This window comes from Protopterus annectens, chromosome 14.part0 (assembly GCF_019279795.1).
Source record: "Protopterus annectens isolate FY-2018-M chromosome 14.part0, PAN1.0, whole genome shotgun sequence".
Lineage (NCBI taxonomy): Eukaryota > Metazoa > Chordata > Ceratodontiformes > Protopteridae > Protopterus > Protopterus annectens.
In genome coordinates this window covers 859,138,068-859,157,743 of record NC_056748.1, presented here as the reverse complement: position 1 = coordinate 859,157,743, position 19,676 = coordinate 859,138,068, and the positions used below count along the sequence as shown (strand labels likewise).

Sequence of the window (19,676 nt, the reverse complement as noted above, 5' to 3'; positions counted from 1 at the left end):
AGCAGTTGGAAAGACCCCAAAAGTTCCTCACCAAAAGGATAAAGGGGCTCAAACATATGTCATACGATGCCCGACTGAAGAAACTCCAGCTCTATTCAGTCGCATACCGTCTGCTCAGAGGTGATCTGTGCCTGACATACAAGGCCATGTCCAACCCGAATTAATGGACATGCTCCACCTCAAAAATCCAAATCCACCAGAGCCACGAGAGCAAGAGACTTAAACCTCAACACGGATATAAATAGGACGTGCTGGAGGGACAGATTCATCACCCAGAGACTCCCTACACTATGGAACAGAATCCCAGTCCATGTGAGGCAGAGCCCCTCACTGACTCTGTTCAAGAGAAATCTTGACGAGTGGATGGGAGATCGTAGGTTTACCCCGGGAATCATCTCTGTATCACTGCTGGACAGAGGCACAGCAAACTAATGGGTATAGTATTCTCATCCTAAGGGGTGGTGAAAACCACACACACTCTGGCTAGGCTTATAAATGCCCTAGGGCAGATAGCCTAGTATGAACCTATGAACCTATGGATACTGGGCAGGCCAGAGCATCAGCTGGGATTTGTAGGTATTCACTTGGGAAGTTGTCTGCTACTAATTTGGTGGGCTTAAGTTTAGTTAAGAGTTTTTTTTATGTTGGAGGTAGGTACAGGAGAAAAAAAGAAGGTAGTGGGGAGATTACTAGTTGAAGGTGTGGGTTGGAGGGGAGGGGGGTTGTGTTGTTTAGCTAGTGATAGTATGGTTTGTGTGAAGTGTGTGATGAATGAGGTAGCAATATTTTCTGAGGAGTGAGGGATGTTAGGAGGAGGGGTACTGACTTTACCTGGGTGGAGGATGGAGTTTATGGAGGACCAGAATTGTTTGGGGCTGTGTTGGGAGGAGTCTAGGGCAGACAGGTAGTATTGGAATTTGCCCTGTTTTATTAGCTTTTTTACTCTATTGCGTAGTTCTAGGAATTTCTGCCTAGTTGAGGGGGTTTTGGTTTTGCGCCAGTGCTCCCAGGCTTTATCCCAGTTTTTCATTTCTGACTTCGTAGTTTTCTGTAGCCATGGGGAGGGTTGTGCTTTGATTCTGGAAAGTCTTATGGGGGCATGGTAATTAAGGATGCTCAGGAAGGTAGTATTAAAAAATTCAACTGCGTCATCAAGACTGAGGTACTTTAGAGGATGCCAGTTACATTCTTTGAGGGATGAGATGAATGTGAGTGGGTTAAAGTTTAGTTTTTTTACGTATTTGACAGTAGATGACAGGGTTAGCTTGGTATAGGTATTTGAGTAGGAATGTTGGGGAGTGATAATTGAGGCTATCTGATAAGCAGCCTGTTATATATGACTGGGGGCGCTTACTGACTAGTATCCAATCCAGGGTAGTGTGCTTGCTGGAGTTTTTATTTATCCTGGTTGGTGACTGGACTAGTTGGGTGAAGCCATGAAGGTTTACATGATGGGTTGGATGGTTGCCAGAACATTATTGCCAGTCAATATTGAAATCACCTAAAATGATAGTTTTTGGGGGAGATGGTGGGTAGACCAGCTGAGGAGGTTTTCGAGTGGAGGGATGTTTTGGCCAGGTGGGAAGTAGCATCCAATTATGTTGATGGTTTTGTTTTGGTTTATTTTGAGGTTGGCATATATTACTTCTTCATTGCCTATTTGTGGAGCTGATGATTTTAAGATCTGGATGTTTAGATGCAGTTTAAATATTATAGCTACACTGCCTCCTTTCTTGTTTAGCCGGTCTACTCTTAGTATGCCATAACCTGTAGGGAGTATTTGCTCACTGGTAATGTGAGGCTTTAGCCAGGTTTCTGTCATGATGACTATATCTGGGGAGTACAAGTCTATGGTGGCATGGAATTCATGGACTTTGTTGGATATACTTCTAATATTTAGGCTTAGTAGAAGGAAGTAACTTGGCTTTCTATTGGCTGTAATATGGGAGAAGTTGTGGTTTCTAGTCTGATTATGAAGATTGGGGTTGGAGATGGTACGGCCAGGGTTGGGGTGGATGTCTCCACTTAGGGCTAGTTTTGATATGCATGAGGTTATTAGTTTCCTCAGTTTTTGAATGTGTTTGTTTATAAGGGAAACTTTATGATTGTGCTCTGTGGGCAACAGATATGGTGGGAGGGTTACTATATTAAGTTGTAGGGATGCTTTATGTTTGAGTAATATAGTTGGTAGAATATGTGGGGGTGCATAGGGATGGTTCTTGAGTTGGTGGGAGGGGAGCTGAGTGAGGGTGAGACATGAGTGGTGGTGTGAGTAGTAGTACAGTGGTAGTGGTTGAGTGGGGGAATGATGGAGCTTTGGTAGGATGTAAGATATGCAAGGAGAGTGCATGCAGTGAGCATAGGTAAGGTATGCTTGTACATGTTAGTTGAGGAGGTGTGATAGTAGTGGGAAGATGGAGGAGGTAGTGTTGGGTTAGCGCTGTGGTTGGCTATTGGAAAGATGGGAGGGGTTTGTGAGTGTAATAAAGGTGGGACCACTCGGGGCGGGAGGAAATAGGGGGCAGGGTGGGGAGTGAAGCAGGTAGAGACCCTGTTAGTTGCTCTTATGAGGGGGCTGGAAACAATCAGGTAACAGAGTTAACTGATAAATGAACATATGATAGTGACAAGGGTGGTTGTAGTTTTAAAAATGGTGCCTGCCACAGGTAATATTTATTATATTTGGGATTGTCTTAAGGTAATAAACAGGGAAGGGGGAGGGGAGAACAAGGGTGTGAGCAGGCAGTTCTTTGTACTGCTGCTAATGAGCCAAAGCAAAGACAAGTTTGTGTTTAAGAAACAATCACAATTAACCAAGGACTGCTCTGAAACTGTAAGTCATTTCTTAACCATTTCTCAGGTGGAAAAACAGGATAACCTTGTATCAGTAGGCTACTGTGGTCTCAGTTTAAATTAACAAACACACAGTACTGATCAGTTATGGATACTATTTGCTAACAGAAGGGAATAAGAGAGAAAGTGGAAGATGAGTATGCGTGTGTGTGTGTGGGGGGGGCTGCTTACAAGCCAAAGCAGAGTGCTCTCCAGGGGAAAATGAATATTGGCTCAAACAGGTAGACACATACTCAAAGTCAACTTTAGCTATTTGCAGACAGTTCAGACCCAGACTGCGCTTTTCTTATAAGAATGATAAAGGTGGTACCGCAGTTGAATACTTAAGAGTGGTGTTAGGTTCAAAGTCAACTTTAGCTGTTTGCAGACAGTTCAGACCCAGAGCTTTGTAGCTTATTTAGTGCTAACAATAAGTTCTGAACAAGTGCTGAGCACGAATAAGCAATTTCAAGTGCTAAAACTAAGAATCTGTACCTGGATCTTGTGGTAGATAGGCTAGAATGCTTCCCTCCAGCACAGCAAGGCTTGGGGGGGGGGGGGGGGCTCAGAAGCTTACAAACAATCCTGGATAAAGCAAATCTGTATCCAGACTAGACTAGTTACAGGAAAGGTGGGAAACAAGCGCAAATGCGGGCTTTTAACTCAGAAAGTTGAAAGAGATGGAAAAACTGCCCAAACGGCCAATAAACTACAATTTCTGGGCCAGAAACCACTCTTGTGGTAGATAGGCTACCTAGTGCTTAGCACTCCCACTGATAAGCTAGAGGGCTTCACTCCAACACAGAAAGGCTTGTGGGGCTCAGAAACTTACAAGCAGTCCTGGTTACAGCAAATCTGTATCTGGACTAGACTAGTTACAGAAAAGATGGGAAACAAGTGCAAAATGGGCTTTTAAACCAGTAAGTTGAAAGAGATGGAAAAACTGCCAAACGGACAATAAATTACAATTTCTGGGCCAGAAAAGTACAGTTGTGTACCTACCATAAATGTAGATGTTCGAGTGTATTCACTGTTGCAGTCATTACTCTTGGGTTATCCTGCTGGCAGGCTACCCGCAGTCGGCCAGAATTCCAAAGTCTAGGTCCGGTGTCGGTTGCTGTTGCCTCTTCCCTGACGTCAGTGCACCAGGGGTATAAAAGATGCAGCCGATGCCATTTTCTTCAGTTTTTCTTGCCCCAGATGTCAGGTGCCTCCAAATTGGTAGGCTGAAAAAATATGCCAATAAAAATGCATGCACAAAAATAACATTTCCTTCATCTACAACCAAATACACCAAACAGGTTGTATAGGATAGAGAAATGCAGATAAATCCCAGCAAAGAAAAAGGGGGATGGTGGGTGGGTAACCTGGACTGCAACAGTGAATACACTCGAACATCTACATTTATGGTAGGTACACAACTGTACTATGTTCATTGTGTTTCACTGTTGCAGTCATTACTCTTGGGTTGAATCCCAAAGCTGAAGATGGGTGGTTGGGCTAAATAGGATTAGGAGAGGCTATGAGGCCCTGCAGAACTGCAGTGGCAAAACCTGCTCTGGACTTAGAGTAAAGAGGTAAGTGGTAGTGGTTTGTGAAGGTGTGCACTGAACTCCAAGTTGTAGCCTCTAAGATATCTTTGGTTGGTACTCCTCTGAGGAAGGCTGCTGAAGTGGCTGTTGCTCTGGTGGAATGAGGCCTAATGCCCTTAGGCACTGATTTGCCATGTTGAAAATAGCAGAAACTGATGCAGTGGCCTATCCATTTAGAAATAGTCTGTTTTGAGATAACCTTTCCTTGTGATCCTGCAGCATATGACACTAAATGTTGCTCAGTCTTTCTGAAAGCTTTACTTCTGTCCAAGTAGAAGCGTAAATGACTGTGTATATCCAAAGAATGCAGAATTTTCTCACCCTTGTTCTGTGGATTTGGATAAAAGGTAGGCAAGTGAATGGTTTGGTTGAGGGCCACACTGGACACCACCTTAGGCATAAATGTAGGGTTTGTCCTCAGAGAAACCCTGTCTGGGTGAAAAATGATGAAAGGTTCCACAGCCATGAGTGCTTGTAACTCCGAAACTCGCCTTGCAGAGGTTATTGCTAGGAGCAGAGCTGTTTTCCAGGATAAGAATTTTATATCTGTTGTTGATGCTGGCTCGAAAGGAGGCAGTGTGAGTTTTTCCAAAACATAATTGAGGTCCCAGGCCGGAATTGGTGCTCTCCTTGGAGGCCTAATGTTTTTGGTCCCTCTGAGGTACTGCCTTATTAAAGGATGAGAAAAGATAGGTGGTTCCGTATTGTAATGGGCTGAAATGGCAGAGGCATGAATCTTAATTGATGAGAAAGAAAGGCCTTTGTTCAGCATCTCAGTTGGGTATTGTAAAATCTGAGGGATATTTAGTACATCCGTGTCAATGCCTTGTTCCTGGTTCCAAGCACAGAATCTCTTCCATTTTTCTGCATAAGATTTTCTGGTACTGGGCCTCCTGGCCTCCAAGATAACATCCATAACAGCTTTTGAAAGAGGAGTGTTCTGAATGGCTACATTATCCCCCATGCTGCCAGATTTAAGGTCCTGAGTTGGCTGTGCAGGATCTGATTGTTTTATTGGGTCAGCAAGTGAGATGTCTGAGGCAATATCCATGCTGGACCTTGAGACAAGCTCTTTAGGATTGGGTATCAGTGCTGGCGTGGCCAATATGGTGCAATCAGTATAATTTTTGGCTTCTCTTGTCTGACCTTTAGGAGTACCCTGGGAAGGAGAGGCAGTGGGGGAAAAGCATATACTGTTAGATTTTTCCAGCTGAAGGATAGGGCGTCCACTTTCCATGCTTGCTTGTGATAAATCCTTGTGCAAAATCTCTGCAACTGGCAGTTGTAAGGGGAGGCAAATGGATCTATGTCTGGGCATCCCCATTTTCTTATTATCATGCTGAAGACTTGTGGATCCAGTTTCCATTCGTGGGGATCCATGAGGTTTCTGCTTAGTTCGTCTGCCATTGTATTTGTTTTTCCTGGCAGGAATTGTGCTTGCAGGTGAACTTGAAAAGCCAATGCTGTGTCCTATAAGGTCATTGCTTGTCTGCAGAGGGGGTAGGAATGTGTACCTCCCTGCTTGTTTATGTACCACATGACCGTAGTGTTGTCTGTCTTTATCAGTAACCGTCCTGGATGAAGCAGGTCCTTGAAAGCTGTCAGGGCATTTTGAACAGCTAGCATCTCTTTTTGATTGATGTGAAGATGCATCTGGTTTGCAGGCCATGTGCCCTGAATACATTTTCCTGCCATATGGGCCCCCCAGGCATAATCTGATGCATCCGTTGTCAGTGTCTGCCTGGCTGTGGGTAAACTGAATGGCAGACCCTTGTTGTGGTGACAGGCTTCTGCCCACCATCGAAACTCCTGTTGCAGGCAGGGAATGAGTGCAATTACTGTCTCCAGGCTGTGGCAATGCTGAGTCCAAACACTTTTTAGATACCATTGTAGTTTCCTCATATGCAGTCTGGCATATGGAATTAGGAGAATGCAGGATGCCATGAAACCCAAGGCCTGCAGGATTTTCCTTGCAGATAAGTGGGTTTTTGTTGCCAATTTCTTGAAGTAAGTAGTCAGTTGCTTTTGTTTGTCTGGCATGAGATAAGCCATCTGGGCAGTTGTATTTAAGCTTGCACCCAGGAATATTATCTCTTGAGAGGGCACTAGTTTTGATTTCTTTTCGTTTACTGTGTACCCTAGGCCAATTAGTAATCTTTTTACAAACGCTAGATGCTTTAGAAGAATGTCTTTGTTCTCTGCTTGAATTAAGCAGTCGTCCAAGTAGGGATATATTTGAATTATTATTTGTCTGCAAAACACAATTACTGGTGCCAGGCATTTTGTGAAGACCCTGGGCACAGTAGATAAGCCAAAGGGCAGTGCAGAGAATTGGTAATGCATTGAGTCAGCTATGAATCTGAGGTATCTTCTGCAAGATTGTCTGATTGGGACATGCATGTATGCCTCTTTTAGGTCCAAAGTTACGAGCCAAGCCTTCTTGCCCAGCATGGGCAGTAGTTGCTGTAGAGTCAACATTTTGAATTTTGGAACTTCCAGAAACGTATTTAGTATAGACAGGTCCAGTATTGGTCTCCAGGTTTTGTCCTTTCTGGGTACTAGGAAAAGTCTGGAGTAAAATCCTTGCCACTGCTCTTGTTGTGGTACTTGCTGAATGGCCCTCATGTCCATGAGGGCTGTAATTTGTTTTTGTGCCTCTGCCCATTGATGGTGTGGCAGGTCTGGCATACCTTTTGACCTTGGTAGAGTGTGAAAATGGAACCTGTAGCCTTGGGACACTATGTTCAGGACCCATTTGTCTTGGGTACCCATTTGCCATTTTGATGAAAAAAGTGCTAGTTTTCCCCCTAAGGGGACTCCCAAAAGAAAAGTGCTTGGATCTGGTAGAGGAAAGTCACTGCGACTGCTTCCTGTAAGGTTGTGATTTGTCTTCTCCACTTCTGGAGGTAGGAGCACCCCATTGTTTAAGCCTGTATGAGCCTTGGGGCTGAGATCTGCCTCTGGGATGCCTGTGTCTGCCTCTTTGTGGTCTGTCTGACACTGGAAAGGACCAATTTTTAGAAGGCCAGTTGGGTGGCTGTACCTGTAAGAAATCCTTGACTGTCTGCATGGATTTTGCTTTATCCTCCATTTTTTTCAACACCTCTTCTGGAGGGGGATGGGAGCCCCTGATCAAAGTAATTAGATCTTCGGCCATTTTGAGCATCTGTTTTTTAGGCATGGATGTCTGAGTAGGAGAATGCTGTACTTGTTTCTTTGTCTTTAGAACTGCTTTAGTCTTTGAAGCTGAAGATGGCTTAATATATAGTTGTGTAGGTCTGAAGACACCCTCAGAAGCCGATGTCTGCTCAGCGGCTCTGGACCCATCTGAGGGAATGATTTCTGAGTGTCCATACCTTGAGTATCCAGAGGCTCAGTCGGCTCCACGTGGGAGTCAGAAGCGGCCTGTGGCTCTGAGGTAGCGGGCGCCAGGGACTGCTAAAGTCCCTCACTGAGAACTGGCGAACCGGCGACTGGCCTAGCAGAGGCCTCGTCGTCGGTTTTGGACCTCGGATGCCTATCCTTTTCCCTGTCCTTGCGTTTTTTCTAAACTCCGGTTGTCGGCTGGTCCAATGGCATTATATAATTAAATCTTCGGCCAAAATAATGAAATGCAAAATCGAACCGACGCTTGATAGTGCGTTGGTTAAATCTAGCACAAAACTGACAGCTAGCAACGTTGTGATCAGGGCCTAGGCAAGGAATACAGTAAGAATGAAAATCCTTATGAGGTATTTGCTTCCCACAAGAAATACAATTATTAACTTTTTCTGACATCGGTCTGGAGCAAGAAAAAGGTTTCCCCAACGAGGTACTTAGCTTTAATGAAGATTTTGGTTCTGAAATTCGGATTCAAAAATCTCAGGAGTCGGCCGACCGGCACTTGTGAACTGCTTTTGCTTCGGGCACCGCGCGGCAAGAAAGACTGAAGAAAATGGAGTCGGCTGCATCTTTTATACCCCTGGCGCACTGACGTCAGGGAAGAGGCGACAGCAACCGACGCCGGACCTAGACTTTGGAATTCTGGCCAACTGCGGGTAGCCTGCCAGCAGGCAGGATAACCCAAGAGTAATGACTGCAACAGTGAAACACGATGAACATCCACTCTTGTGGTAGATAGGCTACCTAGTGCTTACCACTCCCACTGATGAGCTACAAGGCTTCCCTCCAACACAGAAAGGCTTGGGGGGGCTCAGAAGCTTACAAACAGTCCTGGATACAGCAAATCTGTATCTGAACTAGACTAGTTACAGGAAAGGTGGGAAGCAAGCGCAAACGTGGGCTTTTAAACCAGAAAGTTGAAAGAGACGGAAAACTGCCAAATGGCCAATAAACTACTCTTACTAAAGACCTGCATCCAAAATCCTACCATGTCCTTATTTTTTGCCCCACCCCACCACTTCCAGTTTGATTTATAACCTCCTGTTTGTGTTATGTATATGAGCCTCACCTGCATAACTGTAAAGTATCCCTTTAAATCGGGTAATCCTAAACCACCTTCTTCTATGGGGAGAAGGGAGAAGCAACTTATCCCACTTAACTATTGTCCTCTTTCCCTCCCAAATAAAGTCATATAACTTTTTTATTATTAATTATCCCCCACATCTTTTCCTCTGGAGGATAAAAATATGCTGAACCGCTGTATGAAACCAAAGAGGCTAAAAACATTTTTACTGCTTGTATCTAACTGTCCATATCCATAATCAAGAGCTTTCACTCCCCTTTTTTTATTATTTTTCTGTTAGTCTCTTCCCACATATCCTTAACTGTCATAACAGAATCCATTTTAATCCATGCACATAAATACCTCACCTTATCATGTCCCCATAAACCCGTGGTATTGTTAAACCAATTCACGTGGGGGTATACAGTTTATTGCTGGAGCTTTTGCTGCATCTTCTTCATTCATTTTTCTATTCTGAAAAAGACTGGAAACTGTCTTAAAATGTTCTACAACACTGAAATGTCATGTTCTGTACTTTTCAGATACAAAATGATCTGCAAAGCTTTGCTTGATTACTATGCCATTTATATAGTTGAACTTTGAGTATCTTAGTTTCTTTGCCAAATTGCTCTAAATATAAAGCAATTAACAAAATGGAAGAATAACACAAAAGATCCAAAGTAGTGCGACTAAAGTTCACAAGAAACCAAAATACAAGCCACAGGACACCTCTAAACTTTAATGAAAGTAAAGCGCTTTTCGTCTGCTTAATACGCAGACTTCTTCAGACCTGAAGAAGTCTGCATATTAAGCAGACGAAAAGCGCTTTACTTTCATTAAAGTTTAGCTGTGTCCTGTGGCTTGTATTTTGGTTTCTTGCGAACTTTAGTCGCACTACTTTGGATCTTTTGTGTTATTCTTTCTTGGTTTGTGCTCCGTGTAAAAATGGAAAAAAGGACAGCCCCAACTTGTTCCTCTGTTCAAACATAGCTTATTGGGGAGGAATCCTCCCACCTTAGTTCTTCCCTTCAACCATTCATATATCCTCCTTATTATCCCTATTATTCTGTCAGGAAATGTAAATGTTACTATTGCCCTACTTATAAAATCCCAGATGACTCTAGCAACTGCTTTTTCTACAAAGTGTTGTTTTTTTTATATTCTGCAACCCACAGGATCATCATTTTTCTATTACTGTTGTCAAAATGCTTACACGCACACACACACAAAACACCACAAAACACACACACACAACCATACTGATAGTCATCTAAAAAGTTTTGCCATTCTCAACTAGTACGGACATAAACATTTCTATATCATGCCATACAACTGAAATGGCTCTACATGAAGCTGAGTTTGAATGGTCTTTATCCTCTTTGGGTAATTCAGCAACTCCAGCTTTCTTCCAAGATGCTGGTACTTCCCTTCATTTTAAAATACTGTTAAACAATACTGTCTTTATCTTTATTACTTTATTTCTTTCTTCCAGACTTCTAGACTTTCACAGAGATACCATCTGCTCCTACAGACTTCCCTGCTGCTTGATTATACATGAACAATTTGATCTCATCTCTTCCTATCTTAGCTATTAATTGTTGAGCCTCATCTTCCTCTAATCTTGGCATATAATTAAGTCTTCCATAAATATGTCCATTTGTGCCTTTTCTTGGTTTACACATTGCTCTGCTTTATACACACTTTCATAAACCTTCCAAAATATATCTAATACCTCTACAGGATCTCTGGTTATCTTTCTTGTCATATGATCCCCAAGTTTGATTTAAAATATTTCTGCTTTCCGTTGCCTAAATTGCTTTGCTAAAAGTTTTTCTGATCTGGAGTTGTTATAAAAAAGATAGTTGGCTTAACAGCAACTTTTCTAAATGCATACAAACTATCCAAATTCTCAGTTATTTTCTCTTTAGCACTCTGCAGTTATCTCTATTCTTGTTCTCTGATATTCCCTTTATTTTGCAGTACTTTAACCTTTGTCAGCCCTTCTAAATAATTCATATTACTTCTTTCCCACATCACTTTCTCTCTTATTTCTGCCCAGTTTTTAAATTCCGCATTCATTTTATCCCATTCACTAGCCATCTCTTTTGAAGAAATTTCTATCCTCCCTAATAACTCTTGAGTCATTTCCACTACCCATTCCTTAAATTCCTCTCTTTTTAACAAGTAGGAATGCAATTGAGTTAGTTTTTATTGGTGCATGAGCTGAAACAGTTATTGGATGCATGTCAAAGCCTTCAGTGAATTTCATACATTCCTGGGGAATATAAATAAATTCCATTACATTTACTCCATTTATTGTATCTTGGGAATAATACGCAAATTCTGTTTGAGTCTCCACTACTGAATTCACAACTTCAGAAACATACCTTCTTTTGTAATATTTTGCCTTCTAGGTCCCCCGATACATACTCACTATTGCAAATTAAGTTCCAGTCCCCACTCAAATAATCTCTGCTGAAAGCCAACTATTTCGCCCAATTTTCTTTAGCCCCATAACAACAGTTTTTGGTGGAATATAAATAAGACATCAGCATGCCAAATCTATGGCCTTAAAATCTGCTGTCACACTCTTCAATGAGATATTCCTAAAAATTCTCAATAACCTTGTCTCAGTAAATACAAAAAGGGTCAAATCTAATCCTGCACCATGACTAACATGGCAAACTAAGAAAAAATGCTACAATGTAACAAAGCCTGGAAAAAACTGGCTCAAAAATAGAACACAAAATGCATTTCAGCTTTTAGGAAACTAAGGAATATGAAAAAATGCCAAATAAAACATGACAAGCAAACCTACTACAACATCCTCCAAACAAAACATCAAAATAACTCTTCTGGACATCCTTAAACAAACTTATACACCCATGCCAAGCTTGTACGTCACCATCCAACAATACTACTGATTCTTTTCCCACATGGTTTAACAACCAGTTCCCACACAGTTTAACAACTATTTTATGTAGAAAACATTGTCCTTCACAAACATTAATACTTCCACTACACTTTCAGCACCTGCAGCCTCTGCTAAATATCCTCAGATATTTAGCTACCTCTACCATGAAAAACTCCTATACAAGCTAAAACCAGCCATCCTTGCTGCTGATCAACTCCCATCAGACTAACTAAAATGACCCTAGAAGCAATTGCTTTTCATTTCTCTATATTGATAAACAGGTCAATATCTGAAAAATACATTCCTTCTATCTGGAAAAAATTCCTTTATTATACTTTTACACAGAGGTGGCACATCTACACAGTTTAATAATTACAGGCCCACTGCAATCCTCTCCTCCCTATCAAAAATACTTGAAAAATGTATTTATGTTCAGCTTCTACAACACCTAAGTTCAAATAATAATCTGTTCTCTAAAACATAGCATGGTTTCAGACCTCACCACAACACAACCACTGCCCTCCTTCTTCACTTCAACATTATAAACCAGCATAGGAACAATAATAACCTAGTATCAACTGTGTTCCTAAAAGCATTTGAAACCATATTATACCAACATTTACTCACTGAACTCTCTTCTACGGGCCTCTCTCAATCCCCCCTTACATGGTTCCTTAGTTATCTATGTGGAAAAGCAACAGGCAGTCAAATGGCAACAGGACCTTTCATCCTCTTGTCCAATTACGAAAGGAATCCATCAGAGCACTATATTAGGTCTTCTTTTCTTCAATATTTTTATAAACAAGTTTTACACTGCTACAGGCCAAGCAAATATAGTACAATATGCAGATTATTCAACTTTAATATGCTGCTGCCACAAAATCCAAACTCCAAGAAATGATTCATATTTCTTTCTCTTCAATGGATACCAGCCTGAAAAATTCAAACCTGTTCCTTAATACCAATAAAAACAAAACTGGTGCTCTTCACCCCAAAACAGTATCTCAGCCAGAAATAATCTTTCTTGGTTAGATCTGCAAATAAAACTAAAACGGAGGTAGTACCACACACTAAATGACTGGGCATTGTAATAAATGACAATCTTAAATTTTATAACCATATTTTTCAAGTGATTAAAAAGATCCACCACAAACTTGGTTACCTTTATAGGATAAACAGTACCTTACAGACCCAGCAAAAAAAACCCCAGCCTCATCTTATTTGCTTCCAACACTCTTAGAAACCTAAACTCTACATTAAAATCCAAACTAGCCTCCTGTTACAACAAAGTAGCTAAATTTGCTACCAACAGTGCACACAGAACTCACCACTGATGAGTCTTAAAACAGCTAAACTGGCTACAGCTTAACTACCTAACATAATCTGATGTAGTTATCGCATATAAACTGATATATTAAACTTGAAAATGCCTTGCATTAAAAAAAATATATACATCCACAAGGGACCTCCTTTCTGGTGATAAATTTCTACTAAAGACTTGGAAAAGCAAATACTTCATCAGAGGATTCACTATACTGTTAATTCTCCAAACTAAGCAACACCATCCCTACACAGTTAAAATGACCATCAAACTCCTAAGCTATAAAATCTAGCTCAAACCATACTTTACCCAAACTTGGTCATGCTCACGTTTGTCACCAGGTTGAGACCTCAAATAAAAGCACAAACCTATTACTTACAGCCAACTAACTACTTTCAACCCTGCATCTGATTCAATGCACCCCTCTTCACCCCTTCTTAAACACCACTTCTCATCTTTAATTGCCCCCATCTACTGCTCTACTCCTCTTAATCACTCCCTGTATAATAAGTTGTACACCTTCCAGATACACCAGTTTGGAAGAGGCAGCCTAGACAGAACTAATTCTATACCATGCACTCTCACTCATATGCTATTACTGCTATCATTAATATCTCCCCCTCTACATAATTTTCTTACTTACTTCATTATAACACCTTACAAAACTTTCTATAATGAAATGTAACACTAAATTTCTTTACATCAGTGTTTACTTTCTACAATATAAATCCATTTACTTCTGCAAGATTTCAGAGCTACAAGAACCATATAGAGTTATGAATGTTGATGCAAATACATTACTTTACATACCTGACTTTTAATTGTTTACAGGTTCATAGATTTGCTATCTGCCCTAGGGCATTTATAAGCCTAGACAGAATGCGTTTGGCTTTCGCCACCCATTTTAAATTTATTTTGCTATGCCCTTTTTCGAGGTTAGTATACTGTGCCTTTGTCTAACAGTGACACAGAAGTGATACCCAGGGTAAATCTATGATCTCCCATCCACTCAAGATTCCTCTTGAAGAGAGTCAGTGAGGGACTCTGCCTAACCTGGACTGGGATTTTATTCCAGAGTGAAGGGAGCCTCTGGGTTATGAATCTGTCCCTCCAGCATGTCCTATTTATTTCAGTGCTGAGGTTCAAGTCTCTCGGGCGCGTAGCTCGATGGGATTTGGATTTTCTGAGGTGCAGCATGTCCATTAATTCCGGGTTGGACATGGCTTTATACGTCAGGCACAGATCGCCTCTGAACAGGCGGTATGCCACTGAGTAGAGCTGGAGTTTCTTTAACCAGGCAGCATATGGCATCTGTTTGAGCCCTTTGATCCTCTTGGTGAGGTACTTTTGCGGTCTTTCCAGTTGCTGCAGGTGTCTGGTAAGGTACATCCCAAAAGGGGCATTGTACTCAATTATGGGCCTGATGAGGGATGAGTAAAGAGGCACAATGACCTCCCCTGATCTAGATGTGAATCCCTTCATGATTAGGTGGGCTATATAAAATGTTTTTCTAACCACTTTGGCCACGTGGTTGTCAAATGAGAGATTGCTATCAACTTGGGTCCCCAGGTCCCTAATTACTTCTTCTGTACTTAATGGATTACCACCTATGTGGTAATTTGTGGGCACTTTGTTTTTGCCAAAGGGGATGACTATACACTTTTTGGCATTTAGCTCGAGGCCATGGCTCTGGCACCAGTTGTCTGTTTCTATGAGGCCCTTTTGGAGGATGCTTGTGTCGGCTGGAGTCGATTATGGCGCCCAGTTTGCAGTCATCTGCGAACTTGGTCAGCCACAGTCCTTCCTGTACCTCCGAGAAATATATACCGAACAAGAGAGGTCCCAGGACTGAGCCTTGTGGGACACCACTTGTAACTGGTTTGGAGTCTGACATGGCTCCAGCAATTCTAACCATGTGGGTTCTGTCCTTGAGCCAGTTTGCAATCCATCTAGTGACATAGGGGTTTATATTTAAGCTGGTGAACTTATCTATAATGCCCGAGTGGGGTATTGTATCGAAGGCTTTTGCGAGGTCCAGGTAGGCTGTGTGGACCACCTTCCCCTCGTCAATGGCCTTGGTGACTGTTTCAAAGAAATCAACCAGGTTGTATTTTTTTTTCTTCTTCTGAGAAATATAACCAATGCTTTTCTGAGAATTGTCTGAAATTCACTTGTTAATATAAATGTACTGTAATGAAAATTTTCTCCCCAGGCCTCTGCTAAAAACGGGCTCTGCCCAGTCAGACTTTCCCAGTCTACAAGGATAAATAAATCATCCTCCATAGCCAACAACTTCTTACTACCGCAAATCTGTCATTGTTGTCTTTTTCCTTTCTGTCACTACTTGAGCCCGTCTACCAATCAGTATTATTTCTTTTCTTTTGTCACCGATATTCTGCTGAATGCCCACCCTGAAATCCTTTCTTTATCAAATCCCCACACCCATCTCCATCCAAATGTTTCTCCGGTAACCTTGCTATTTGCATCCTATATTTATTTATATAATTCAATAATCTGTTTTTTATCTATATCCGTAAACCATTTACAATCCAGCATAATACTGGCAGAGTAGCTATTACGATAGAAACGTATTACTCTTAGCTACTATCCATGACAGTTCATTAGAATGTGTATTTCCAACATCTGGCTAACATTAAGCAGATTTATTTCTTATGTAGTTACTTCTTCTCATCTCCATTTCAATCTGTGTCACTTTTTTTTCCAGATCTTTTTGCTTCAATGAAAACAGTCAAAAAAAACTAAAAACATTTTCAGAAACCTCCATCTCATTTTAACTTAAAACAAACATGCAAAATTATGAACATTTTCAATAAATTAAGTTTACCCCTCCAGAGAGGAGCAGTTGCCTCCCATCAAACTGTCCTTGATCTTGGTCTTTTGTCGCTCCATTATTCTTCTGCTTATCCAATACTCTTAATAAAAAAGGGTACTTTTCCATTATCGGAGCAACACTTTAAACGCAGTTGCTGAGCTCCGAATTAAGTGTCTTGTCATGTCCTTTTGGGTCTTAAAGCTAACCAGGTGTGTGTAAAATATTTTATTGGATAATATTTAAAAAAGGAGATGTCACTTCTAAATTTTACTCACACCTGGTTAGATTAAGACCAAAAAGACATGACAAAATGCTGGATTTGGAGCTCTGCGACCATGTTTAAAGTGCTTCCCTCTTATGTAGCACCTGGACAAATCAAATAAAAAAACATGCAAACGAAACCCGGGAAAGCAGAACCTCAGTAAGACATTGACAATATATGTTATATCAAGTACATGATCACTACTTTAACTCCCATACATTATTTGTATTTCCTAACAATGGTCATTTCCATTGACAGGGAAAACCTTTTAAAACAGTAGCTGCCACATTAAAAAAACAAACAAAAAAAAAAAAATAACGCTTCACAGCCACTAGCCGTTTCATGATTCCAATCACAGCTGCCAGAAGCCAGATAACTATAAGTAAGGAAATTGTGTTTTTGGAGGATGTAAGTACAAGCGTAGTTGTAATGGGCTGCATACTGTTTAAATTATGGAGAAATTCATTTTTTTGTACTTTGCTGTTATCTGAGCAACAATTTAAAAGTGAATCCAGTGTCTTGTCATGTCTTTTTGTTCTTCAACTAACCAGGTGTGTATAAAATATTTTACTGGATAATATTTAAAAAAGGAGATGTCATTTCTACATTTCAAGCAAGACCAAAACAGACATGACAAGACACTGGATTCGGAGCTCAGCAACCGCGTTTAAAGTGTTGCCCCAATAACGGAAAAGTACCAAAAAAAGTTGATTGGTATGCTGCTGTCTGTTTCACAGTGCCAAGTGATTTAATGGCTTTCAAAGCCGGAAAAATAGTCTGTGCTTCTACACTTTCTCGCAGTATTTCTCCAGCTGTTAGTAGAAATAGCATACAAAGCTCTATGTACTGTAAAGAATTACGATCAGGTCTCCAATAAAAGCCTCATTTTGTGTTCCTGGCACAAATGCCAAGATTCACATCTCAAGTTTCATGCTCAAAGTGATAATATCCATGCTTCAAACACATAATATGCGAGTTCTTATTACAGACCCGATCATAGTCCTATGCAAAACTCACACGCACATATATATGCACACACCTTCAAACACAAGTGTATGTATATATATATATGGGTCTAGGACATTTCACTGAATGCACATTTCACTGAAACTCAAATGACTGAACACAAATCACAATGAAAACTCAATTCACTGAAACACATTTCACTGAAAGTCATACATGACCTTTTCCCCACTGTAGTGAGACCCTGGAGTTAGTATATATAGTAAGGGGTGGGGGCACCACCCCCCACATCGGGGGGTGTGGGGGGCATAGCCCCCCACATATTTTATGTATATATTATGTTTGGAAAAGAATAATATATTGGAATTTCAAGTATCCATGTATATAGTTCAAAATATTTAAAATATGTGGGGGGCTATGCCCCCCACACTCCCCTTACTATATATACTAACTCCAGGGTTGCACTACAGTGGGGAAAAGGCCATATATAACTTTCAGTGAAATGTGTTTCAGTGAATTGAGTTTTCAGTGAATTGAGCTTTTAGTGAAAAGTGCACACTAAATTTGACTTTCAGCGAAATGTGCATTCAGTGAAATGTCCTAGACCCATATATATATATATATATATATATATATATATATATATATATATATATATATGCACACACACACATACATATATAATACATGTTTTTATATATACATTTACATGATTTATATAAAACTGCAGTCAGATTTTAAAGAAAAGTTGAATGATTTAATAATTTTCAGTCTTCTTCTTTTGGTAATGTTTTGGCATGGACACCTTTATGGCACATGCACACAGACTACATAAATCCCTGGAGAGGATGAAATTCATTTAAATCGAGACTGGAAAACTGTAAAAGTATATAATGTTACATAAATAATATTTATACTTATAAATCTATATAATTATGCATTCATATGAAATAGATTAATATATACATTTAACATGTTTAAAACTACATAATGGCACTACCTGTTGCATGTCATTAGAGACCTACCTGAGTGAAATGCATTGGCTAAAATGGGTTCCTTTATGCCTGGAACAGGGCTTTCCAACTCTGCTACAGCAATGTCATAAGGAGAAGCTTCTTCAGTAGCAAACACTACTTTTCCCTTTATCGTATTCAACCCAGAACTACAAAACAGCAAGGAAAACCATATTAGTTTATGCCTCTCTTACTGCTATTAAAGCTTGTGGGTCCATAGATATACATCTAAAGCAGTTTAGCATTATCCTTATTATACCCAAGAGAAACACAGTGAGAGAGGGAGAGATCAAATTACAACAACCTAGCTGTGACTAACAGTGAAAATTGATGCCTGCTGCAGCGTAGATGACATTTGCAGTACTCTTTGCATTTGAAAATAGCAAGGCAGGAGGTGCTTACAGAAAGGTATACAAGGTAAACTGTTTAGTTTCACAATGTGGGAGATGCACTCTACATTCTCTTGGATACAAAACTACTTTAAGAATAATCAATAACAATTACCTTATGGCATTACATTTGCCAGTATCTAAACAAAAAACACCCGGCAAACTGAGCAGAGCAAGTTATACTGCATAGGTTAGCGGTTATAATCCAAACTGTACATTATGGTGTCATTATTCAACTTCTTATTAACCAGTCAACTGAAAACAGTAGAGCATTTTTTTCAGCCACAGTCTGGTAAACAATAAACACCTGATTACAGAATTCAAAATCAGTACTGGTCTGGATCACATCCCACATATACTTTACTTAATACAGAGTACAAAACATGACAGAAAAACACACACACACACACACACACACACACACACACACACACACACACACACACACACACACACACACTCTAAATCTAAACAATAGGCACAAACAGGTTAAAAGCTGAAGAAAGCATGGACACATCACATTAGCTATACAAGCATTTTTCAGTCCCATTTGAAACTTATAAGACCCCTTCTGAAAACATGGTGAGACACAGTATCTTGTATAGGAGTGCTCTAGTAATATACACTAAAACAGGTTGCCTTGTAGGTCAAAGTCATTCAGTAATATTCCTCCCCCAGTACTTTTAAATTACTAAAGAAAAAGGTCTTCTAAAATCAGAATATCAAATAGACAGGGCAGTAAATACACTACTTTCTTGTTTGGGTCATATTCATTGGTGTCATAAGATAGCAAGCGATCTGCTAAGATGAGGACATTTGAAGAGTGCCAGGCAGTCACCACAGATTTCAAGACCCGATGAAAGGCTTTTCTGAACTTTGGTGATTCATTCCAACTTGACTAGCGTTAGAGCAGTTTTCCTTTTTTTTTGTAGAAAACTGTGCTAACATGTATGGAGCAAGCTGGTGGTACAGTGAAGTGGGACTTTTTCGCTTTTCCCCACAGTAGTGTCACTGTGAATTTGGTATCTATAAGTTAGGAGCATGTACAGGGGCAAAGTCCCCCACATGGAGAGTACAGTGGGGGAGGTTACACTTCACAACTCTCAAAAATCA

At 40.5% G+C, this 19,676-nt stretch overlaps 1 protein-coding gene across 1 annotated transcript in view; it reads right to left on the bottom strand.

Annotated features, from left to right (window-relative positions):
• TYSND1 (trypsin like peroxisomal matrix peptidase 1) overlaps positions 1-19,676 on the bottom strand; it is a 157,398-nt gene that overhangs the window by 94,680 nt on the left and 43,042 nt on the right. Inside the window, exon 2 of the mRNA XM_044056618.1 lies at positions 18,187-18,323. Within this exon, the coding sequence (XP_043912553.1) occupies positions 18,187-18,323 (137 nt within the window). The remainder of the gene's footprint in view (positions 1-18,186; positions 18,324-19,676) is intronic.